Source organism: Chiloscyllium plagiosum, chromosome 5, assembly GCF_004010195.1.
Source record: "Chiloscyllium plagiosum isolate BGI_BamShark_2017 chromosome 5, ASM401019v2, whole genome shotgun sequence".
Classification (NCBI taxonomy): domain Eukaryota; kingdom Metazoa; phylum Chordata; class Chondrichthyes; order Orectolobiformes; family Hemiscylliidae; genus Chiloscyllium; species Chiloscyllium plagiosum.
The window spans coordinates 55,770,658-55,791,647 of record NC_057714.1 but is presented as its reverse complement, the minus strand read 5'-3'; the positions used below and the strand labels follow the sequence as shown (position 1 = coordinate 55,791,647).

Sequence of the window (20,990 nt, the reverse complement as noted above, 5' to 3'; positions counted from 1 at the left end):
ATTTAGAGGGTTGTGGGCCAAGTGCTGGCAAATGGGAGCAGATTAGGTTGGAATATCTGGTCAGCATGGACGTGTTGGACTGAAGTGTCTGTTACCATGCTGTCCATCTCTATGAATTATTTAACTACAAGCATTGCATTGGGTGACACAATAGTAGAGTGGTTAGTGTTGCTGCCTCATAGTGCCAGGGACCAATGTATGGTCCCAGCCTTGGGTGACACTGTGTGTGTGTGGAGTTTACATGATTTCCTCATGTCTACATGGGTTTCTGCTGCATGTTCTGCTTTGTTGCCACAGTGCAAAGATGTGCAGGTTTGTGGATTCACCATGATAAGTTGCCATGTTCTGTCCAGGGATGTACAGGTGAGATGGATTAGTCATATGGATGGGAATGATGTTCAGAGGGTTGGTGCAGACTGGATGGAGCACATATGGCCTCAATCTGCACTGGAGGGATTCTATGAAAACAACATGGACACAGAATTGAAAGAGAGAATCCAGACCTTGACTATACATTTTCACGTACCAGCCTGAGACTATAATAATACACTTGTGGATAGGACTCTCTATAGTCAGGACTAAATTTCCGTTTGGGTGTTTCACTGATAAATGCTGATACAATATCAGAACCAAATGCTATCACAGTGGGAGGTTGAACACTTGCGGGCAAGCACTCGGAATGTCTCCATGTTTGTCTGCAGTTATTTATTTGAGCAAATCTCTACGACTGAATTGGCAGGAACCCAAACTCTCACTTGAGTGTACTCGTCAGTCACACTTGGTCTGCATATTGCAGAGAAATTTTCAGATGTCGCAGGATACAGTCATTTTGACACGTTTTAGGAAGGTTGTTTTCATTGAGATCTGCTTCATATTTTGTTTAACTATTTTCATGCATTTTTAAGGAATAAATGCAAGTTTTTTGAAAAATGGAAACACGTTCTTGAATGCAGCTTCTTAAATAATCCATTATCAGATAAATTAGTTGCCACTTTAATTTTTGAGAAATATTTGGCACAGGAGTTATGTTATAGAATCAGGACCTCAGTGCCAGGATTAAATTTAGATCCCATACTACCTGTCAGTAATGGTCACGCAATATGATTTTCCAAGGCAATCAGCAGCCAATGGGCATGTTCACTGTCTAAGTTTGGTTGGCAGGTGGACTGCTGGTGCTCGATGCGCTATAAAAAAAATCGTTCTGATTACAAGAGAAGGCAGCATGCTGAAGCAAGTGTGGGCAATTCAGGACCCTCAATGTGGAATTTGGAAAGGTTTCAAAAACAAAAGACTGCAGCTGCCAGACCAACATTGTAGAATGGAAAACACCTTCTGATGTGTCAGCAGCAGCCAGAGTTATGGATATCCTTTTGCAAAGGCAGTCAAATGGGATTAGGTGAGGTGGGGGTGTATGGTGGGGAGAGGAGCTGTAATTATTGTTCCCTCATCTTTTGAACCGCAAAGCTTTTTCTTTGAACTGGCTAGGTTTCGGGTATGACAGCAGGTCTTGCCAGTTGATATGGGGGAGGATCCTTAAAAGATCAAGCTTCCTCTGACTGCCCTTTTTGAAAACCACAAGCCTTTCCGAGAGAAGAACAAAGGCAGCAGATGTATGGGTACATCAAAATTTGTCCACAATCTTCAAGGCCTCAGTTAGGAATGTGGTGGAATAATTCCCACTTGCCTGGATGAGTGCAGTTCTGATAACACTCTTAAGCTTGACACCATCCAGGACAAAGTAATTTGATTGATTGGCAAATATCCACTCATTCCACTACCAACATTCAAGAATAACCGTGTGTACTATCTACAAGATACACTGCAGAAATTTGCCAAAGATCCTTACACAGCATCTTCTGAATCCATGACCACTTCTATCTAAATGGACAAAGGCAGCAAATACAAAAGAACACTACCACCTGCAAGTTCCTTTTCGAGCCACTCAATATCCTGCCTTGGAAATATATCACTGTTCCTTCATTGTTACCGGGTCAGAAACTCACAAGTCCCTCCTTAACAACATGGATGTACCCAGAGCACGTGGACTACAATTCAAGGAGGCAGCTCACCTCCATTTTCTCAGAGCAAACAGGGATGTGCAATAAATTTGTGTTCTTATCAGTGAGGCCAACATCCCATGAAAGAATTAAAACAAGTTGGCTACTCACTCCTTGTGAGCAAGTCATGTTTGCACTTCTGACAGGAGTGGGAAGATCACAGAAACCACTCAGATCGCTTTCCCAATTAAATATCTTTCTGCTAGTTGCCTGCTGTTCTCTGTCAGAATTTGCTTGCATGGCCATTGGAAAATTGGCCAAGGTCATGGGTTTAAGGATTCACTTGTTACTGCTGATTTCTGCCCTTTTAAAGTTTAACTACATGTTAATGTTATTGGGATATTATTGAATCTAATTTGACATGAGAAAACTTGGTGCAACATATCTGGGCTATGTCCAAGACTCCTATTTCCCTGAAATGTATAACTAGATTTTCATATGTTGCAAGTACATTGTCACCCTGCTGTAACTGTGGAAGATTGAATCAGAAAATGTTTCTGGGAGTTTACACTATCCCCTGCCATATTTCAGTAGAAGTGGCATTAAGAGTACAACTATGACCAAGCGTGTATTACCCAAAATGCCTTTCTCTCGATTCGCACCTTAACAACTGTGGGAGTTTCAAATATGACTGTGTCCATGAGATTCAGGTTTGCTATGTTATTGGAGCATAGCATTTCTGGCCATTCCAATGTGGATTCCACAATGAAAACAGGAGAGCCAGGACAAATTTTGTTAAATATTGTTTGTAGAATAGCTGTCGGTTTCTGCCAAGGTGAAAATTCTCACTTTGATTTCCAAATGATTCTTATGGTGCTTTGAAAATGTATAATTTCACAATTCAAATATTTTTTGGAGTCTAGCTTTTGGTTTGGGAACTTTTTATTGTGCAAGATAAATGAAAACTCATGAAGTGAAGCTGGCCAAAAAAAAACCCCACAAAGACTTGAGAAATGACAATCAAAGGGAGTTTATTTAATGTTTATTTAATATAGTCAAAATTGGAAGTGGGTAAACCACATACAATTGATGGTATTTTTCTGCGCTTCATAGTAGAAACAACAGTTGCCTTCATAAAAGGTTTAAATTATTTTAATGGCTCTCACATCAAAAGGAAAGCTTAAAAACAATGGGAAACAAGGGATAATCCCAGAGTATCTATTAGTTTTCTTTTCCAGAAACCGGTTTATAGTTGGAAGCAATTGTTTCATATTTTTACATGCCAGGTATGACAAACTGCTATGAAAATAGGTTAGAGAGATGTAAAATTCTGTTTAGGGTTTGTCAGTGTCTTTTCTCACAGAAACCATGAGCTGGTTTGTGAGCAACTTTTTCGCAACCAGTTTATATCTGAAGCTGGAAAAACAGGAAACAGGAACAATGAAAGAATTTTCCAAAACCTGTAGGGAGCTTTGGACCAGAAGCAAAGAGCTATCAAGGATATTTTTGTATTGAGTCTCTTTGAACTCAGGAGTCCACAATTGTGTAGTGCTGATGAAGAGTTGGAGAGTTGTCAAGATGAATACTTGTGGAAGGACCCCAAGAAATCTCAGTGTAGTAGAACTAATGAAATGAATCAAAATGATGTTGGAATATTTTGGTATTGTCCCAAGATTTTGTAACCCTCAAGGTCCTGATACAGGAGAACTCTTGGTTGGAAGCAAAACTCAAATGGGAAATGCTGTGTTATGATTTTTGGGTTTAACGAATATTTTAAAATGCTGTATTGTTAAGTTAGCTGTACTTACTTTATTTAACTTTTGTGAATAAAGTATGTGAAATCCTGCACGGTGCAAGTTAATTCACTTCATAAATGGGAGCTTGAATTTCTTTTAAAAAGTTATTGGTTCACCTCAATATCATAAGAATTAGAAATTTCCTGTAAGTCAGTCATTATTTTAAAACGTTTATTTGTAATACAATATTAAACAGTTTACTCTAAAGTGGAATATCTTCACAACTTTTGTAATTTGAATTGCAATTAGATTTAATTCAATCAATTTGATTAGTATGCCTTCATTTGGAAATTCAGTAAATACTGTTAGAAGAATGTGCATTATAGAATTTAAGAGGGTTATGGTTTGCTTTCTTAAATATTAAATGTTCCACATTTTGTTTTCCTTCTTTCTGTGACAGGAGAACCACTGTCGAAGGATTAAAATACTTGGGGATTGCTATTATTGTGTATCAGGTCTTACTCAGCCAAAAACTGACCACGCTCATTGCTGTGTTGAAATGGGATTAGATATGATTGACACAATCACGTAAGTAATTCAACTTCAAAAAAGAATATTATCTTGTTTCAACCTCAGTCATAATTTTTGAAGGTAGCTAAAATATACAAGTACTTATATCTAAACTCATAACTAATCATGTTTATTAGAAGTTCTCAAAGGTTGATAATGGCTTCATAGATATGAATGAATAACAAAACTTCTAAAGTAATACAATTTGTTATTTTGTTAGTACAATATCAGATCTTTAACTATAGTACAAGAAGACTACAAGAAGAATATATAGCTTGCCAAAGTTGCGTTTGACAAAAGTGATTATGCTCTTCTTGACATGAGCTGAGTGATTCAGATTTTTTTTTGCACAAGTGATTAGTCTGATTTAGCAGTCAAATTACATTATTAATGACAAAATGACCTTGAATAAGGTCTCGGAGAAAGTGAGGACTGCAGATGCTGGAGTCAGAGCTGAAAATGTGTTGCTGGAAAAGCGCAGCAGGAATGAGCCCTTCTTCAGGAATGAGATGCTTCCTGAAGAAGGGCTCATGCCCGAAACGTCGATTCTCCTGCTTCTTGGATGCTGCCTGACCTGCTGCGCTTTTCCAGCAACACATTTTCAGCTTTGAATAAGGTCTCGGCCTGGTCCAGTTGAAACGTTTGCCAATAGGGAAATAAGACTCACTAAGCTCACATTAGAAGATTAATTAAGTAACCACGTTAATGACAAAGTGATGAAGTAGATTGTTACGATGACCTAAACCCTTGGAAATACTCATACTGAAGCTGATAAAATTTATGTTATGAGATGTTGTTATAATGGTACAGAACTGTCATAAATTATTAGTCTCATGGTTTGCCTGTCTTTTCCTCTGTCCTCATTTGTGAGGATTAGGCCATGGATGTCCATCAGATTGTCTCATACTTATGGTTGAAGTACTGTAGAGGTTTGCCATTGTCTTCTGCAAAATGGCTGACCTAAAGACTCTCCTTTTCTGCCTTCCTGCTATGAATCATATTTGAATGATTTACATATCACGTTACAGTCTGACAATCAAGCTGTTTGACCATGCTATACCTTCTACAGCCAACAAGTCCTAGCAGGGGACAAACCTGGAGTTTTTGGTCTAAAGATACCACTATAACCACAAAACCTCCTATTGATATTGATAGATTTACATGGAGAGGAGCATTTTACCATCTGTATCTTAGTCTGCTGCTGAAGTGACCCTTCATCTAACTTGGTGTTAACCATTTTGATGTGGGAGTGCATGGTATCATGCTGAAGAAGCTGAAATGCAGTAGTAATCATCCCATTCATGTTAACTTACTGTTTCCCAAGAATTTGAATTTCTTTTTCATCCAGTCATCATAGATCATGATATAACAAAATAGAAACATTTGTAATTATGAAAGGGTGAGACAAGGTAGAATGAAGCAGACTACTTTAGATCCACTAAGGATCAGCAATTACGGGCCTGAAGGTTAGAAGATTGAAAGTAAGATTAAGTGCAATTCTGGTCTCCCTGCTTTAGGAAGGATGTTGTGAAACTTGGAAGGATTCAGAAAAGATTTACAAGGATGTTGCTGGGTTTGGAGGGTTTGAGCTATAGGAAGAGGCTGAACAGGCTGGGGCTGTTTTCCCTGGAACATCAGAGGCTGAGGGGTGACCTTTATAGAGGGTTTATAAAATCATGAGCATGGATAGTGTAAATAGACCATGTCTTTTCCCTGGGTTGGGGAGTCCAGAACTAGAAGGCATGGATTTAGGGTGAGAGGAAAAGGATTTGAAAGGGACCTAAGGGGCAAAATTTTCATGCAGAGGGTGGTGCGTGCATGGAATGAGCTGCCAGTGGAAGTGGTGGAGACTAGTACAATTGTAACATTTAAAAACATCTGGATGTGTATGTGAATAAGAAGGGTTTAGAGGGATATGGCCAAATGCTGACAAATAGGTCTGGACTGGATGAGTCGGACCGAAGGGACTGTTCCACACTGTACAGATCTGACTGTATGACTCTGAGATTTAAAAGACTGAATAACTTATTTCATGCAAAAATCTATCAAATTCACTTCCCAGAGTTAATGATTGAGGTAGAAGTCATGTCAACATTCAAACATAGATTGGGCAGGTGGATGAGGGGAAAGGGGCAAGGGATATAGGAAATGCTGGGAGGGATAAATATGAGTAGACTATTTGCTAATATGACCTACTGTACCAAAGGACCTTTCTCTGTGCTGTAACATCTGTGTGTGTTTCCTTGTTGCTCAATTACCATTAGGGTCTATTCTGACCTTTCTTAGTCCTACCTCATACTGCTCCTATTCTGATCTGTATTGCTCACTCCTCACCAGTTAGAATCGTAAATCATATAGTTTGAAAAGAGGCTATTTAATCAAAAACCCAGAGTTTAATCTTCAAGGTTGAATCACGAGTCAGGTTATTTCTGAATGTTGTGATTCTACCTCCTACTTTCAGTGACCGCCACACTTATTTTTGTCATAACGTAGTGTGGTCAGGTTGGAATTGGAGCTACCACTTTTGGAAGCGCACCCAAGGCAGAACCAGAGGTGAGCAGATTCTGAGTTGTCCTGGTTAAAAGGGCTGCCTTGGTTCCCTGGGACATGAGCTATGTTTAGGAGATGAAGTGTGAGGCAGCAAAATCTTCACCTTTCCATTACTTTTGCATATCACCATGATCTCATAGCCACTTACCAATCCTATACCATATGCTCCCTCCATAGCCCCTCACATCCTTCAGTACTCCCCATGCTCACTCACCACATATCCACACTATACAGAACTCGAGTGGCATAACAACATTGAAATAAAATTGAGATTTTGATTAAACTGTCATTCAAAAAAACACTTCAAAATTCCATAGTCCTATAAATGGTCATAAAATTGTTCAGATAAATGGAAAGCCATTCAAAGCCATTACAGAACAAATTAAATGGTTAAAAAGTGATCAGGGTAAAAAAAATTGTAATTCTCTTGACAACAGTTTCAAGAAGCCCTGCTGAAGTCCATTGGTTTGGAGCTTAGCTTAAGCATTTTACGATTCCTTTGCACTTTTATGTAAACAAAGCCATCAAAGTTGAAAACGTTGAAACGTTTGAATAAATAAAAGGAGCTCAGCTATTTGTTTAACATTTAGAAGCAGTACCTCAAAGTTCTAAGGCATCTATTCAAGCTTAAAATCAGCAAAGCAGATATCTAGACTCCTAATCTAAAAGAAAGGATTAAATCAGAACGAACCATTGTCACAGTCAAATCTGGATTTCACTATGTTCACTATATATTTAATCCATTTGATAATCTGCTCTAATACATCTGAACACTTTCTTTCACAATGCTGATCATTGTAATGGTTTCTTACCCTTTAAATAGAAAATCTTATTATCAATTGCTGCATTAAAATCCTATTGACTTTACTCCATATCAAGTTGATATGACATATCAACCTGAAAGTCTACAGGTTCTCAAGTCTGAACTCTGGCTCATCCATGGTGCATAACTCCTCTGAGCTGCATATAACCTTATCTCATTCACAAACTGGCATACCTCCATCAAAATTGTTGGAGTTTTAACATCACAGAATCATGGACTGGTTATGGTGTAAAAGGAGGCCTTTGGCAACTTAGTGCCTGCACCTTTTTTTTTTGCATTTTGACTGAGTGCCAATAATGTACCTTTTCCCTATAATCCTATACATTATTATGACTAAAATAATCATCAATTGCCCTCTTGACTGCCTCAGTTGAACATGCCTCCACCACCCTCCCAAACAGTGTGTTCCCGACCCTAACTAATTGCTTTCTGAGTAAGGTTTTTTCCCTGCTCCCAGTTGCCTATTTAAACAAAGGACGTGGCAAGGTTGGAAATGCTATGTGCAGGATCATAGGCCCTAATCTAGCATTGTTAAAAATTGCTAGTCATGGGGAAGAGGGCGAGAATTGTAGAAACAGGTTTCATCTTAAAACCTACTTGCCTCAATTCTGATATGGAAAAAGCATCAATATAAGGTCCAAAATGTGTGTGCTGACCTCTTTGAAAGAGCTGTGTAATTAGTATGACTTTCTTGCTCTAATAGCAATTTTATTCCCTCGACTATTACATCAGTAATGTTTTTTCTCAAAAAAATGTTGTCACTTCTGATTCCCTTTCAGGCAGTAGATTCCAGAACATAACTCATAATGCAAAAACAAGTTCTACTGCTCTTCTGTCTGGTTCTTTTTGTCACTTACCTTAAATTCATATTCTTTCCAGAGCTTCTGCCAATAGAAACAAATTCTTCCTTTTGTTCAACCAAACTCCTTCATAATTTTGAATTTGTAACTCAAATCTTCTCTTGTCACTAGACACAATGCAAGTTCTCCCATCCCAGGGACATGGTAAATCATCTCATCATTTAGCTGTTGGCATCACAGCTAAAATAGTGCTCAGAACTGGATGTTATACTCCAGCTAGAGGATTGGAAGGATGGCTGTTTTGCAGGGGAATGGGGGAGACAGTCAGGAGGTTGACATCAACACCTCTGTCTCTATTTCTAAAGCCAGGAGTCTTATGTTTATTTTTAAGTGTTATCAGTTTGTCCTGCCTCCTTCAAATACTTTAAAATCTAGCTATGAATAGCTCAGACACCATTTCCACATGGCAGAATTCATGCATGCACAAAGGAACACCAATTTTGGAAACCGCAAAAGTTTTTATAGTGATTGCAATAAGAGAAAGATTTGTGAAATGAAATAGGATAATGGCAGTTTTACTGCCCCTAAGATTTCTTTTTGCCAAGTTATTTGGGTAGTGTTCTGGAGATTAATTTCTGCTAACATTTGGAAGATTAACTCCAAAGGAATAGAAAGCAACACAGCAGGTGTGATTTACTGAGGCTCTAGAGTGACTTAGATAAATATTTTAACTATCCAGCAAGGACAAGAACAAGTATATAAAGGGAATAGGATAGGTGTCATGAAGGACCAACTGTCACTGGAGACCTATGCCAGACTGAATCAACATGAGAAGCCAGGAGGGAGTGCGACAGGAGATGGCCAAGTCTGTACAAACATTCATGGTTACTTTTACAAATAAATTAAAATGAAATAAAGGTGAGGATAGCCTGCCTACGGGAAGGTGCTGACATCACTGCACATGAAACATGGTGACGTTGGCAGCACATGTAATCCTGAAGCCAGACATGGCCACGTGAAGTCATCAGCCCCATCTGAACACTAGGAGAGATCGCCAGCTATTTTATCAGTTATTCAGAGCAATTAATCCAATTACAGAGGAACCTCGATTATCTGACCGAGATGGGCGGGTACTATTTCATTTGGATAATTGATTATTTGGATAATCGATTTTAACTTAAATGGGGAAACCATACTGATCTAATGCTGTGCTCTATCAGAGAGTTTGTTTAAATATATACTTTTCATGAGTCTGCCATTTTAACAAACTAATCTTAAGTGTCTGCATGTTTAAAATGAGAAGAACTAAACCCTTACCATGAAATCCCAGCATTAAACAAGGTCCCGAACAGCTTTTACGATCGCAAGACCGTTGACAGTATCAGTTTCCAGGAACTCCGTCTCGCGATAGAAAGCCGGAAGCCCCGCCTCACCCATGCATTTACATTCTTGACTTTTTTTTAAATGAACGGCCTGGTAAAGTGCCAGGAATACTGTAAAACACTTAGTTTTGCAAAGGGCTGTGTAACAATTCTTTCCTAAAAAATATCCAGTTGCTGATGCTTGAGTTGCTTGTGTTTCTTTGTTTTTGCCAGCATTTTCACATCTCCAGTAAAGGTAAATTGAATACACTTACCTCTTTGAAACGTTTTTGTGGGATCTTCAAATCTTCTTCGGATAATCCGATATTCGGATAATCGATGTTCCTCTGTATATGTACTTTGAGCTTTCTTTTTAGTAATCCCATAAAAAATTTACCAGTTTATATTGCTTCTCCAACTTCTTTAAAAATATACAGTTCAGACTTCTCTGTATTAAGTGTAATTTGTCATATATCTGATGATTTTCATGAGTCTTTGTCCTCTTCAAGTCTGCTTCTATCATCCGGTTTACTGCATTACTGAGTTTCATCTCATCTGTGAATATCCAAGTCCAAGTCATTAAAAAATAACAAAATAAGCAATGGTTCCATTACCAACTGCTGGGGAAATCTGCTATATAGTTTATCCTAGTCTAAAAAAAGCAACCATTCCCTACTATTGACAGCTTTCTGTTCCTTAACCAATGTCACAGCAACAGTGTTACTGGCTAGTGGTGGTTCAGTTTTGCTTACAAATCTATAATGTGGCATTTTATTAAATATTGGTTTAACCCGAATTTTCAACCCTGACCTTCATCAAATAAATTCAAATTCAAGTTCCTCAGACAAAATTTGCTTTCATCAAATTACGCAGGTTCTCAGTTGTTAACCAATATTTTTTCAAGTGATAATTAATTGCATCATGTATGTTCTCCAGCAGCAGTGTTCAGCTGACTGACCTGCAATTGCCAAGTTCATCATTCTCTTTTTTAACATGTCTGTAACATTTGCAATCCTCTGGTATCACTAAGGTTTGTAAGGAGAATTGAAAGATTATGACGTGATTCTGCATTAGTTGCATCGAAACTGGATGTTGTGACTTTCCAAATCTGAGTATTGCCAATTGCTCTACTGATTTTAGTGCCACCCAATTTTCTACTCTCTCTTTTCCTGGAATATTGGAATTCTCTTTGTATATGAAAACAAATGCAAACTTCTCATTTTGTCCTTCAGCTAAGATGTCTACCTATGAAAGAGATTTTCAATTCAGTCCCTAAATAACTCCACCTTTTCTTTGATAATTTTACTTTTTATCATTTATAATTGACATCTGTATTCTTTTCTAGAGGGAATGTGGTTCCCCTGTTTGTAAGAACTGAAATTAAATAAGCAGGGAGCAGCAATGTAGAGATAAAAGGTATAGAATCTATGAAGAAAGAAATGAGGCTCTGCAAAGGAAAACAGACCCTGATGGGAATTATGTTCAGGCCTCCTAGCAGTAGTCAGAATGGGGGACCGAAAATAAATCAGGAGATACAAAATGCATGATTACGATGATCATGGGGATTTCGATGTGCAGGCGGACTGGGAAAATCAGGTTAGCAGTGTATGCCAAGAAAAGGAATTCATGGAAAGTCTATGAAGTGTTTCTTTTTGGAGCAGCTTGTGGTAGAGCCATTAAGGAACAATCCACGGATGTGATGATGTATAGTAATGCAGACTTGCTTAGGGAGTTTCAGGTGAAGGAACCACTGGGGGCAGTGGCCATAATATGATTGATATCTCCCTGTCACCCTGCAGTTTGAGAGTGAAAAACTGGAATCAGATGTAACGTTATTGTAGCTGAGTAAAGGTAACAGCAAAGACATGAGGGAGGAGCTGGCCAGAGTTGATAGGAAGGGGATTTCCTGAGGGTGATTCAGGAGGCACAGCTGCAATTTATCTCAAGATAGAAGGGAGGATGAGGCAACCATGGCTGACAAGGAAACCAGGGACAGCATAAAAGCAAAAGAAAACATCAATGTGGTGAAGATTAATGGGAATCTAGAGGTTTGGGAATCCTTTGAAAACCAGCAGAGGACAACTAAAAGGCAATAAGGGGGGAAATATTAAACATGAGGAACCCAGCTAGTAATCTAAAAGAAGATTTCAAGAGTCTTTTTAGATATTATAAATGTAAAAGAGAGACAAAGTGGGCATTGGACTGCTGGGGAAATAAGGCTAGAGAAGATGTAATGGGGAAGGAAGAAACAATAGAGGAACTGAATAGGTAAATTGCATCAGTCATCAGAGTGGAAGAACAACATACCAGAACTTCAAGGGGGTCAGGGGGGAAGGTAACTGTAGTGACCATCACTAAGGAGATGATGTTGGAGAAGCTGAAATGTTTAAAGGTGGATAAATCACATGGGTCAGATGGACTATATCCCAGAGTTCTGAAGGAGATAGCTGAGGAGATTGGTGGTGATCTTTCAGGAATCACTGGAGTCAGGGAGTGTGCAGAGGTCTGGAAAATGGCTGATGTAACACCATGTTTATGAAGGGAGGGAGGAAGGAGATGGGAAATTATTGGTCAGTAGCCTGACCTGGTCGTTGGTAAGATTTTAAGAGTCCATTATTAAGAATGAGATTGCAGAGGACTTGGAAGTTCATGGTAAAACAGGGCTGAGTCAGCACAGCTTTGTCAATGGGAGATTATGCTTGATATACCTGTTTTGAATTCTTTGAGAATTCTAACAGCAAGTTAAACAAAGGAGAGGTTTTGGACGTAATCTATTTAGATTTTCAGAAGTCTTTTGACAAGGTACCATGCGGGATGTTGCTAAACAAGATAGGAGCTTATGGTGTTAGAGGCACGGTACTGGCATGGATAGAGGATTGGCTGACTGGCAGAAGGTCGATTGGGTTAAAAGGGTCTTTTTCAGTACAGCAGTCATGAACTTGTGGATTTTCATAGGGCTCAGTGTTGGGACAAGAACTATTCACATTTTACATTAATGATTTGGACAAAGGAACTGAAGGCATTGGTGGTGCAAAGTTAGATAGAGGAACAAGTAATGGTGAGAATGTGGGAACGCTGCAAAAGAAAGAGGAGAAGCTAGGAGAGTGGGCAAAGATATGACCGATAGAATGCATTATGGGAAAGTGTGAAATTATGCACTTTGATAGGAAGAATAAAAGTGTAGATTATTTTCTAAGTGGGGAAAGGCTTCAGAAATGTGAAGCACAAAGGTATTTAAGAGTTCTCATTCAGAATTCTCTTAATGTTAGCATGCAGTTTCAGTTGGCTGTTAGGAAGGCATTCATTTTGAGAGGGCTAGATTAGAAGAACAGGGATGTACTGCTGAGGCTGCAGAAGGCTGAATTCGGACTTCATTTGGAATATTGTGAACAGTTTTGGGCCCTGTATCTAATGAAGGATGTACTGGCATTGGAGGGAGTCTGGAGGAGGTTCGTAAGAATGATCATGGGGCTGAAGGTCTTGTTATTTAAGGAGTGGTTGAGGAGTCTGGGTCTGAACTTGATGGAGTTGAAAAGAATGAGAGGGGGATCTCCTTGAAATTTATGGAATACTGAGAGGCCTAGGATGGATTGGATATGGAGAAGATGTTTCCACTCATTGGAGAGACTAGGACCTAAGGACGCAGCCTCAGAGTGAAGAGATGATCTGATAGAACTAAGTTGAGAAATTTCTTCAGCCAGAGGGTGGTGAAGCTGTGGGACTTATTGCCACAGAAGACAGTGGAGGCCAAGTCATTGCGTGTATTTAAGACCGAGATTCTTGATTAGTTCGGGCATCAAAGGTCACGGAGAGAACTTAGGAGAATGCGGTTGAGAAACACATCAGCCATGATCCAATAGCGGAGGAGACTCAGTAGGCTGAAATGCCTAATTCTACTCCTATATCTTGTGATCTTTTTATGTAACGTGCATATACTTTCTTAAAGACTACATCTGGCCATCTTACTGCCTTTTTTCATTTCTCTTCACTTTCTGACCTCAATTTGATTCTTTACAGTATTGTGAGTCTAGTATTTAGCATAAGCTTCCAATTTTTGTTTTTCTTCAATCTTCTATATCTAGTTAATCAGGGATCTTTAATTTTCTGAACTATTAGTTCTGAAGAAGAGGCACTGGACTCAATGTTAACTCTGCTTTGTCTCCACAGATGCTGCCAGACCTGCTGAATTTCTCCAAAAAGGGTGTGTTTTTGTTTCAGATTTCCAGTACTTACAATGTTTTTTTTCTCTAATTTCAGATACTCTTCCTTTTTGTTTCATAGAAATGAGCTTACTCTGTACCGGAAATACTTATCTCCCATGACTCATTCACTTTTTTCACCTGACAGTCCTTACTCCATTCTGTTTGAGCAAAATTCCTTTCGCATTCATTTAAAATGACACTGTCGCAGGTAAGTATCCTCACTTTTGTCTCCATAAATATTATGCTCAAACATTACAAAACAAATCTAAGAAAAAAATATCGTCCAGATTCTTCATAAAACATTACAAACTAAATTTCACTCCTTTCAGGAGCTCCAGTGATCTTTTGATCCAGCATTCCCTGTTTGTAATACAATCAGTTGATTAATGATTTTCATCAATCCACACGAGCAAAACAATCCTCATTCTTTTCCCACTTGCACTTTTTATTGAATGCTTTTTATCCCATGAAGAACAATTGTCTGCCACTTTCAATGGACAATCTGTTTTCCATATCAATCTTTTATATAGAATATTCCTTAAAATATCTGATAAATAGAAGCCCATATCTATTCCCTTACATGGACCCTCTCGACAGATAAAGTCCAATCAACAACTGTTTTTATTTTTTTAGCTTCCCATGTTTAATGGCAATGTATAAGCCATTAAAAATACAAAGCTAGTTGACATTAACAAAGGCATGAGAAGCATTAAGTTCTTTCAGTCACATGAGGATGAAAACTCGAGTACATATTTGTCCATTTTGTTTGAAAATGTATTATTTACCCTGAAAACATCCTGAGCTTTAGGGAGCTTCAGCATTGTGCACAGTTCCAATGCATCAAACTGGTATTGGATTAGTCTTTGTGTAAAACCAATTCAAGTGAACAACTAAACTTTGTAGCTTGCTGCTGTTTCTTTAGATGTGCATTACCTTTCTAAGATGACCAAGCATGATTACCTGGGAGAGGAATGACACTCTAAAGAGGATTATTGATTCAAAGTTGCTCTGGACCTATTCTCTGTTTCATGCCTAAGCCAATATATTTAAATGTGCTGAAGTCTGTCTGAGACTTCCACTTCAAACATGGTACCCAAATTCCATAAAACCATTCACGTACAAACTGTCAACATGAACATGCCTGAAAGTTAATCTTTTGATTCCAATAAAAAATTGTGGAATCTACAATTAGCTGCATACAACTTCATTCAGCAATACTGATCTCATGATACCACATCCTCAAGGTATCATTCAGGATATAAACACGTTTTTTTAGTTTCAATAGATTCCTGTCTGCATTGTTTCCCTCTTTGGTAGTCACAGATAGAAACGTTGCTTGGGATTGCTTTGCATGTTGTTGAAGAGTCATCCAGTTAATCTTCAAACCCTGAGCAGCTTGATTGGTTCAGCGTTATAATTGCATATTTTCCATTTTTGCTGTCTGTATCATACCTGATACTTAAGAATACAATCCACATTCCTACAAATAATCTAACTGTTGATTTCTTGGAAAAACCCATCTGGTTCATTAATGTCCTTCAGTGAAGGAAATCTGGCATCCTAATCTGATCTTGACTATATATGACTCCACACCCACAGCAATTTGGTTGTCTCTGAAATTGAGTAGCAAACCACTCAGTTATATCAATGCTACCTAGCATTGATCTAGTCAATGACTTCCATAATATTCCTAGCCTCTGATCTTCTTTTATTGAAGAGTCCACTTGAGTTTCTGGTCAATGGTAACCCCAAAGATGTTTATAGTGGGGGATTCAGTGATGGTAATACCATTGAATGTCAAGGAGTGATTGTTGTCTCTTATTGGAGATGGTCATTGACTGGCATGTGTGGCACAAATCTTACTTGGCACATCTTAACCCAAGCCTGGATGCTGTCCAAATCTTGTTGCACTTTAACATGGACAACTCCAGTAGCTGAGGAGTTGCAAATACTGCTGAACATTGCACAGTCTTTAACAAACATCACCATTTCTGACATTATGATGGAGGGAAGGTCATTGATGAAGCAACTGATAATTGGGCTGAGGAACTCCTGCAGTCTTGTCCTGGAATTGAGATGCCTGATCTCTAACAGCTATGACAATCTCCTGAAGTGCCAGGTATGACTCCAAACAGCAGAGAGTTTGTCCCAGATTCCCATTGGTTCCAATTTTGCTCGGCCTCCTTGATGCCACACTCTGTTGAATGTGGTCTTGATATCATGGACTGTCACTCTCACCTCACCTCTGGAATTCAGCTGTTTCATCCGTGCTTGATCCAAGGCTGAACTAAGGTCAGGAGTTGAGTGGCCCTGGTGGAACCCAGACTGGGAGTTACTAAGCAGGTTATTGCTGAGCTGGAGCTGCTTGACAGCACAGTGGATGACACCTTTCGTCACTTTACTAATGACCAAGGGTAGACTGATGGGACTGTAATTGGCTGGATTGGATTTGTCCTGCTTTTGATGTACAGATATACCTGGGCAATTTTCCACATTGTTGGGAAGATGCCAGTGTTGTAATTGTACTGGAAGAGCTGGGTAATCTGAAACACAAATCTTCAGTACTATTGCCAGAATGTTGTCAGGGCCCAGAGGACTTTGCAGGGTCCACAGGATTATTTCTGGAGTTGTCTTTTCTGGTGACTGTGTTAATGCTAGGTAGCATTGATATAACTGAGTGGTTTGCTACTCAATTTCAGAGACAACCAAATTGCTGTGGGTGTGGAGTCATATATAGTCAAGATCAGATTAGGATGCCAGATTTCCTTCACTGAAGGACATTAATGAACCAGATGGGTTTTTCCAAGAAATCAACAGTTAGATTATTTGTAGGAATGTGGATTGTATTCTTAAGTATCAGGTATGATACAGACAGCAAAAATGGAAAATATGCAATTATAACGCTGAACCAATCAAGCTGCTCAGGGTTTGAAGATTAACTGGATGACTCTTCAACAACATGCAAAGTAATCCCAAGTAACTTGTAGCTAATTTTTATTGGAATCAAAAGATTAACTTTCAGGCATGTTCATGTTGGCAGTTTATACATGAATGGTTTTATGGAATTTGGGTACCGTGTTTGAAGTGGAAGTCTCAGACAGACTTCAGCACATTTAAATATATTGGCTCAGACATGAAACAGAGAATAGGTCCAGAGCAACTTTGAATCAGTAATCCTCTTTAGAGTGTCATTCCTCTCCCAGGTAATCATGCTTGGTCATCTTAGAAAGGTAATGCACATCTAAAGAAACAGCAGCAAGCTACATAGTTTAGTTGTTCATTTGAATTGGTTTTACACAAAGACTCACCTCCTGACTCCCGAAAGTCTGTCCACCATCCACAAGGCAAAGGTCAGGTGGGTGATGGAATGCTCCCTACTTGTCCAGATGAATGCAGCTCCAATACTAAATAAACGTGACACCATCCTGGACAGAGCAGCCTGCTTGCTTAGTATGACATCCACAATAAACCACTCCCCCCACCACTGATGCTCAGTAGCAGCAGAGTGTACTATCTAAAAGATGTACTGCAGAAATTCACCAAAGAGCCATAGACATCACCTTTCAAAACCCAAACACCTCCATCTTGAAGGACATGAGCATCCCAAGATATGTGGGAACGTCCTCACCTGCAAGTTTCCTTCCAAGTACCTCACTATCCTGACTTGGAAATACATCACTGTTGCTTCATTGTGCTGGGTCAAAATTCTGCAATTCCCTTCTGAATGGCATTGTGGGTCTACCTACAGAGCGTGGACTGCAGAGGTTGAAGAAGGCAGCCATTCTGTCAGTTTGTGGAGCTCACTTCTGGGCATCAGCTGGATAACCTCTGTCTTACCACTACGCCCTTTTACCTCACCAGTACTTTTCCACTACTTTATGGCATTATATATGTATATAAAACTTGGCTGTTCTTATATGATGCCTTATGGCTTTCTGAATTTTCACCAATGACACCCCTCTGCATAAAGTATGCACATGTCCAAAAAAAAACAACAACTTGTAATCCTCTCAACATGATTATCACCCAGCAGAGAAGGCAATTTAGTGTTCCTTCCACAGATCTGTTACCAGTGACTCTCCATCCAGCTATCTGAAGCTAATTCTTTGCATGAACCACCTATACCAGTGCAGTCATCAACTTGCAATCTGGTTGAGCTGCTAACATTATATACAACGTTTCATCTATAATTGCTGATGAAAACTAATGAGATTGTGCTTTTTACATTAATTCTTACCTATTGACATTTCCAAAGATTACTTTGAACAGTTCCAAATAGTACCTGACCACCTCTCATATGGGCAAAAGTGAGGACAGCCAATGCTGGAGATTAGAGTCGAGAATGTGGTGCTGGAAAAGCACAGCAGATCAGGCTGACTGACCTGTGTGCTTTTCCAGCACCACACACTCGACTCTCATCTCTCAAATGGATCCACCTCACAACATTATAAACAGTACTTTAGCTGTCATCAACTGTAATAGATAATGAGATTATGTATTTTTAATATTAATTCTTGCCTATTGACAATTCCAATGCCTATTTGAACAGGTCCAAATAGTACCAAGATCTTACCGGTACGCTCTCTAAGGTTTTGCACTCTTTTTGGTTATAAAAAAGCGACTTGAATGACACTTGAAATGGCTGGCTGATTCTGTGAGTTGTGAACGTGTGAAACTTGACTGTTCCCATCAATAGGAAGTACCATGTTCTCAGCACGATTGAATTTTACAGGCTAATCCACTGATTTCCACACACACAGGCTCTCCACAAAGACCAGAATCTAGCCCCTTCTGTCTGTATTTCTTTTTCCTTTGTATTTATTTGTGTCTAGTATCTGGATCATCTGAAATGCTATAGTGGTCAAATCCAACATCCTTTCTAATGTTGTGGAATGTCACATTTAGACAGCTGGTAATGACTGCTTTCATAGGAATAATTTTAAAACAGCAGAGATCGGTTCCAAAATAGAACCAATTCCAGTTAAGACCAGGAGCCTGTCCATATGTGACACCTGAGCTGAATCCAGTAATTTTATGCAAGCACTGAACAATTTCCAAATTGAACTTCTGCAATCTGCCATACAGTCTGCTAAAGTCCATGATGCTTTCCTCCATAGATTGATGGTCCATCTGTCAAAATCTATCAAAATCTAACCATACTTTGTAGGCTTCCAACAGATCATCTTGTAAATTACATCCAGAAAGCGTCATTGAAGAGCTAAATCTTCCGCAAGTATCCAACTGATGCATTTACCGTTCATAAAATACTTTGCTTATGACTCTTTTCTTATTTATTATATCATAATTATTTCCCAGAATGTTGATATCACTTGCTAAGCCAGCACTTATCACCCATTTATAATTGCCCTTGAGAAGGTGAAGGTGATCCACTTCTTAAACCACTACAATCACTTTTGTGGAGGTACATTCAGAACTGTTAGGAAGGAAGTTCTCGGATTTTGACCCAACAATAGTGAAGGAACAGTGACATGTTTCTAAGTCAGGATGGTATGTGTTTTGGGGGTAAGCTTCTAGTTGAAGTTCCCAACTATGTTCTATACCTGTCCCTCTAAGTGGTGTAGGTCATAGGTTTATAAAGTTAGAGGAGCCTTGGCGAGTGGCTGTATTGCAACCATTACAGAATATGCATGGCTGTTACTATGTATCAATAGCAGAAGCAATGAATGGTGAAGGTGATGGATCAAGTGGGATATTTTATCTGAGATGGTGTTGAGTTTCTTGAGTGATGGAGCTTCAGTTATCCAGGCCCTATGCCTTGAAAATAGGGATAGGTTTTGGATGTTAGGAGTTGAGTTACCGTATATATTCGGGTAATCATCGATCTCATGCGGAAGTTGACCCTTTTATTTTTGGCCAAAAAATCTGGAATTTTCCATATCTCATGTAAAAGTTGAACCTTGTGTTTCACAGATAACAGATCAACATTTGAGAGTCAGTTGCCGGCTGTCCCACTCTGGGTTTTCAGAATAACCACAATTCGTTTTGTTTTCTTTATTCATTTAGCGATCACTTGAACTTCTGCTAATGATACAGTATGAATTTTGACGGCAATGAATTTCAGCCCCTCAAAAGTAGCATCTTTGTAATAGTCGATCCCATATATTTAACCTTTAAAAAGTAGTTTTAAAAATTGACTATTGCTCAAGTATGCACAATACTTGCCTTAAGATTTGACGTTTTATTAGGAAATGGAAATGCTAAGGCCAGACAATGTTTTCTATCTGATAATAATGCAACCACATATATATCTATTCATTCTTCCATTGTTTGTTAAATGCAGTCTCTGGAGAAGAACCACAGGTAATCACGTGCTGACAGGTTACATCTGCTTTCAGCCAAATTGCGAAAAAACGATGTGAACTATAAATCTACTATTTTAGTTTTTTTTAGTTTCCCTACAGTGTGGAAACAGGCCCTTCGGCCCAACCAGTCCACACCGACCCTCCACAGAGCAACCCACCCAGACCTATTTCCCTCTGACTAATGCACCTAACACTATGGGATAACAGCTTCCAACCTCATAGTCCGGGAACCCCGCACTGCCCAGTTCTACCTCCTTCCCAAGATCCACAAGCCTGACCACCCTGGCCGACCCATTGTCTCAGCATGCTCCTGCCCCACTGAACTCATCTCTACCTACCTCGACACTGTCCTATCCCCCCTAGTCCAGAAACTCCCCACATATGTTCGAGACACCACCCACGCCCTCCACCTCCTCCAAGACTCCCGTTTCCCCGGCCCCCAACGCCTCATCTTCACCATGGATATCCAATCCCTCTACACCTCCAACCGCCATGACCAGGGCCTCCAAGCCATCCGTTATTTCCTCTCCAGACGTCCCCAACGGTACCCTTCCACCGACACACTCATTCGTTTGGCCAAACTGGTCCTCACCCTTAACAATTTCGCCTTTGAATCCTCCCACTTCCT

The 20,990-nt window shown here is 39.3% G+C and overlaps 1 protein-coding gene across 3 annotated transcripts in view; it reads left to right on the top strand.

Annotated features, from left to right (window-relative positions):
* LOC122549912 (adenylate cyclase type 1-like) overlaps positions 1-20,990 on the top strand; it is a 290,966-nt gene that overhangs the window by 86,031 nt on the left and 183,945 nt on the right. For all 3 annotated transcript variants that reach the window (XM_043690132.1, XM_043690133.1, XM_043690134.1), the window contains one exon: positions 4,194-4,321. In XM_043690132.1, coding sequence (XP_043546067.1) covers positions 4,194-4,321 — 128 coding nt within the window. The remainder of the gene's footprint in view (positions 1-4,193; positions 4,322-20,990) is intronic.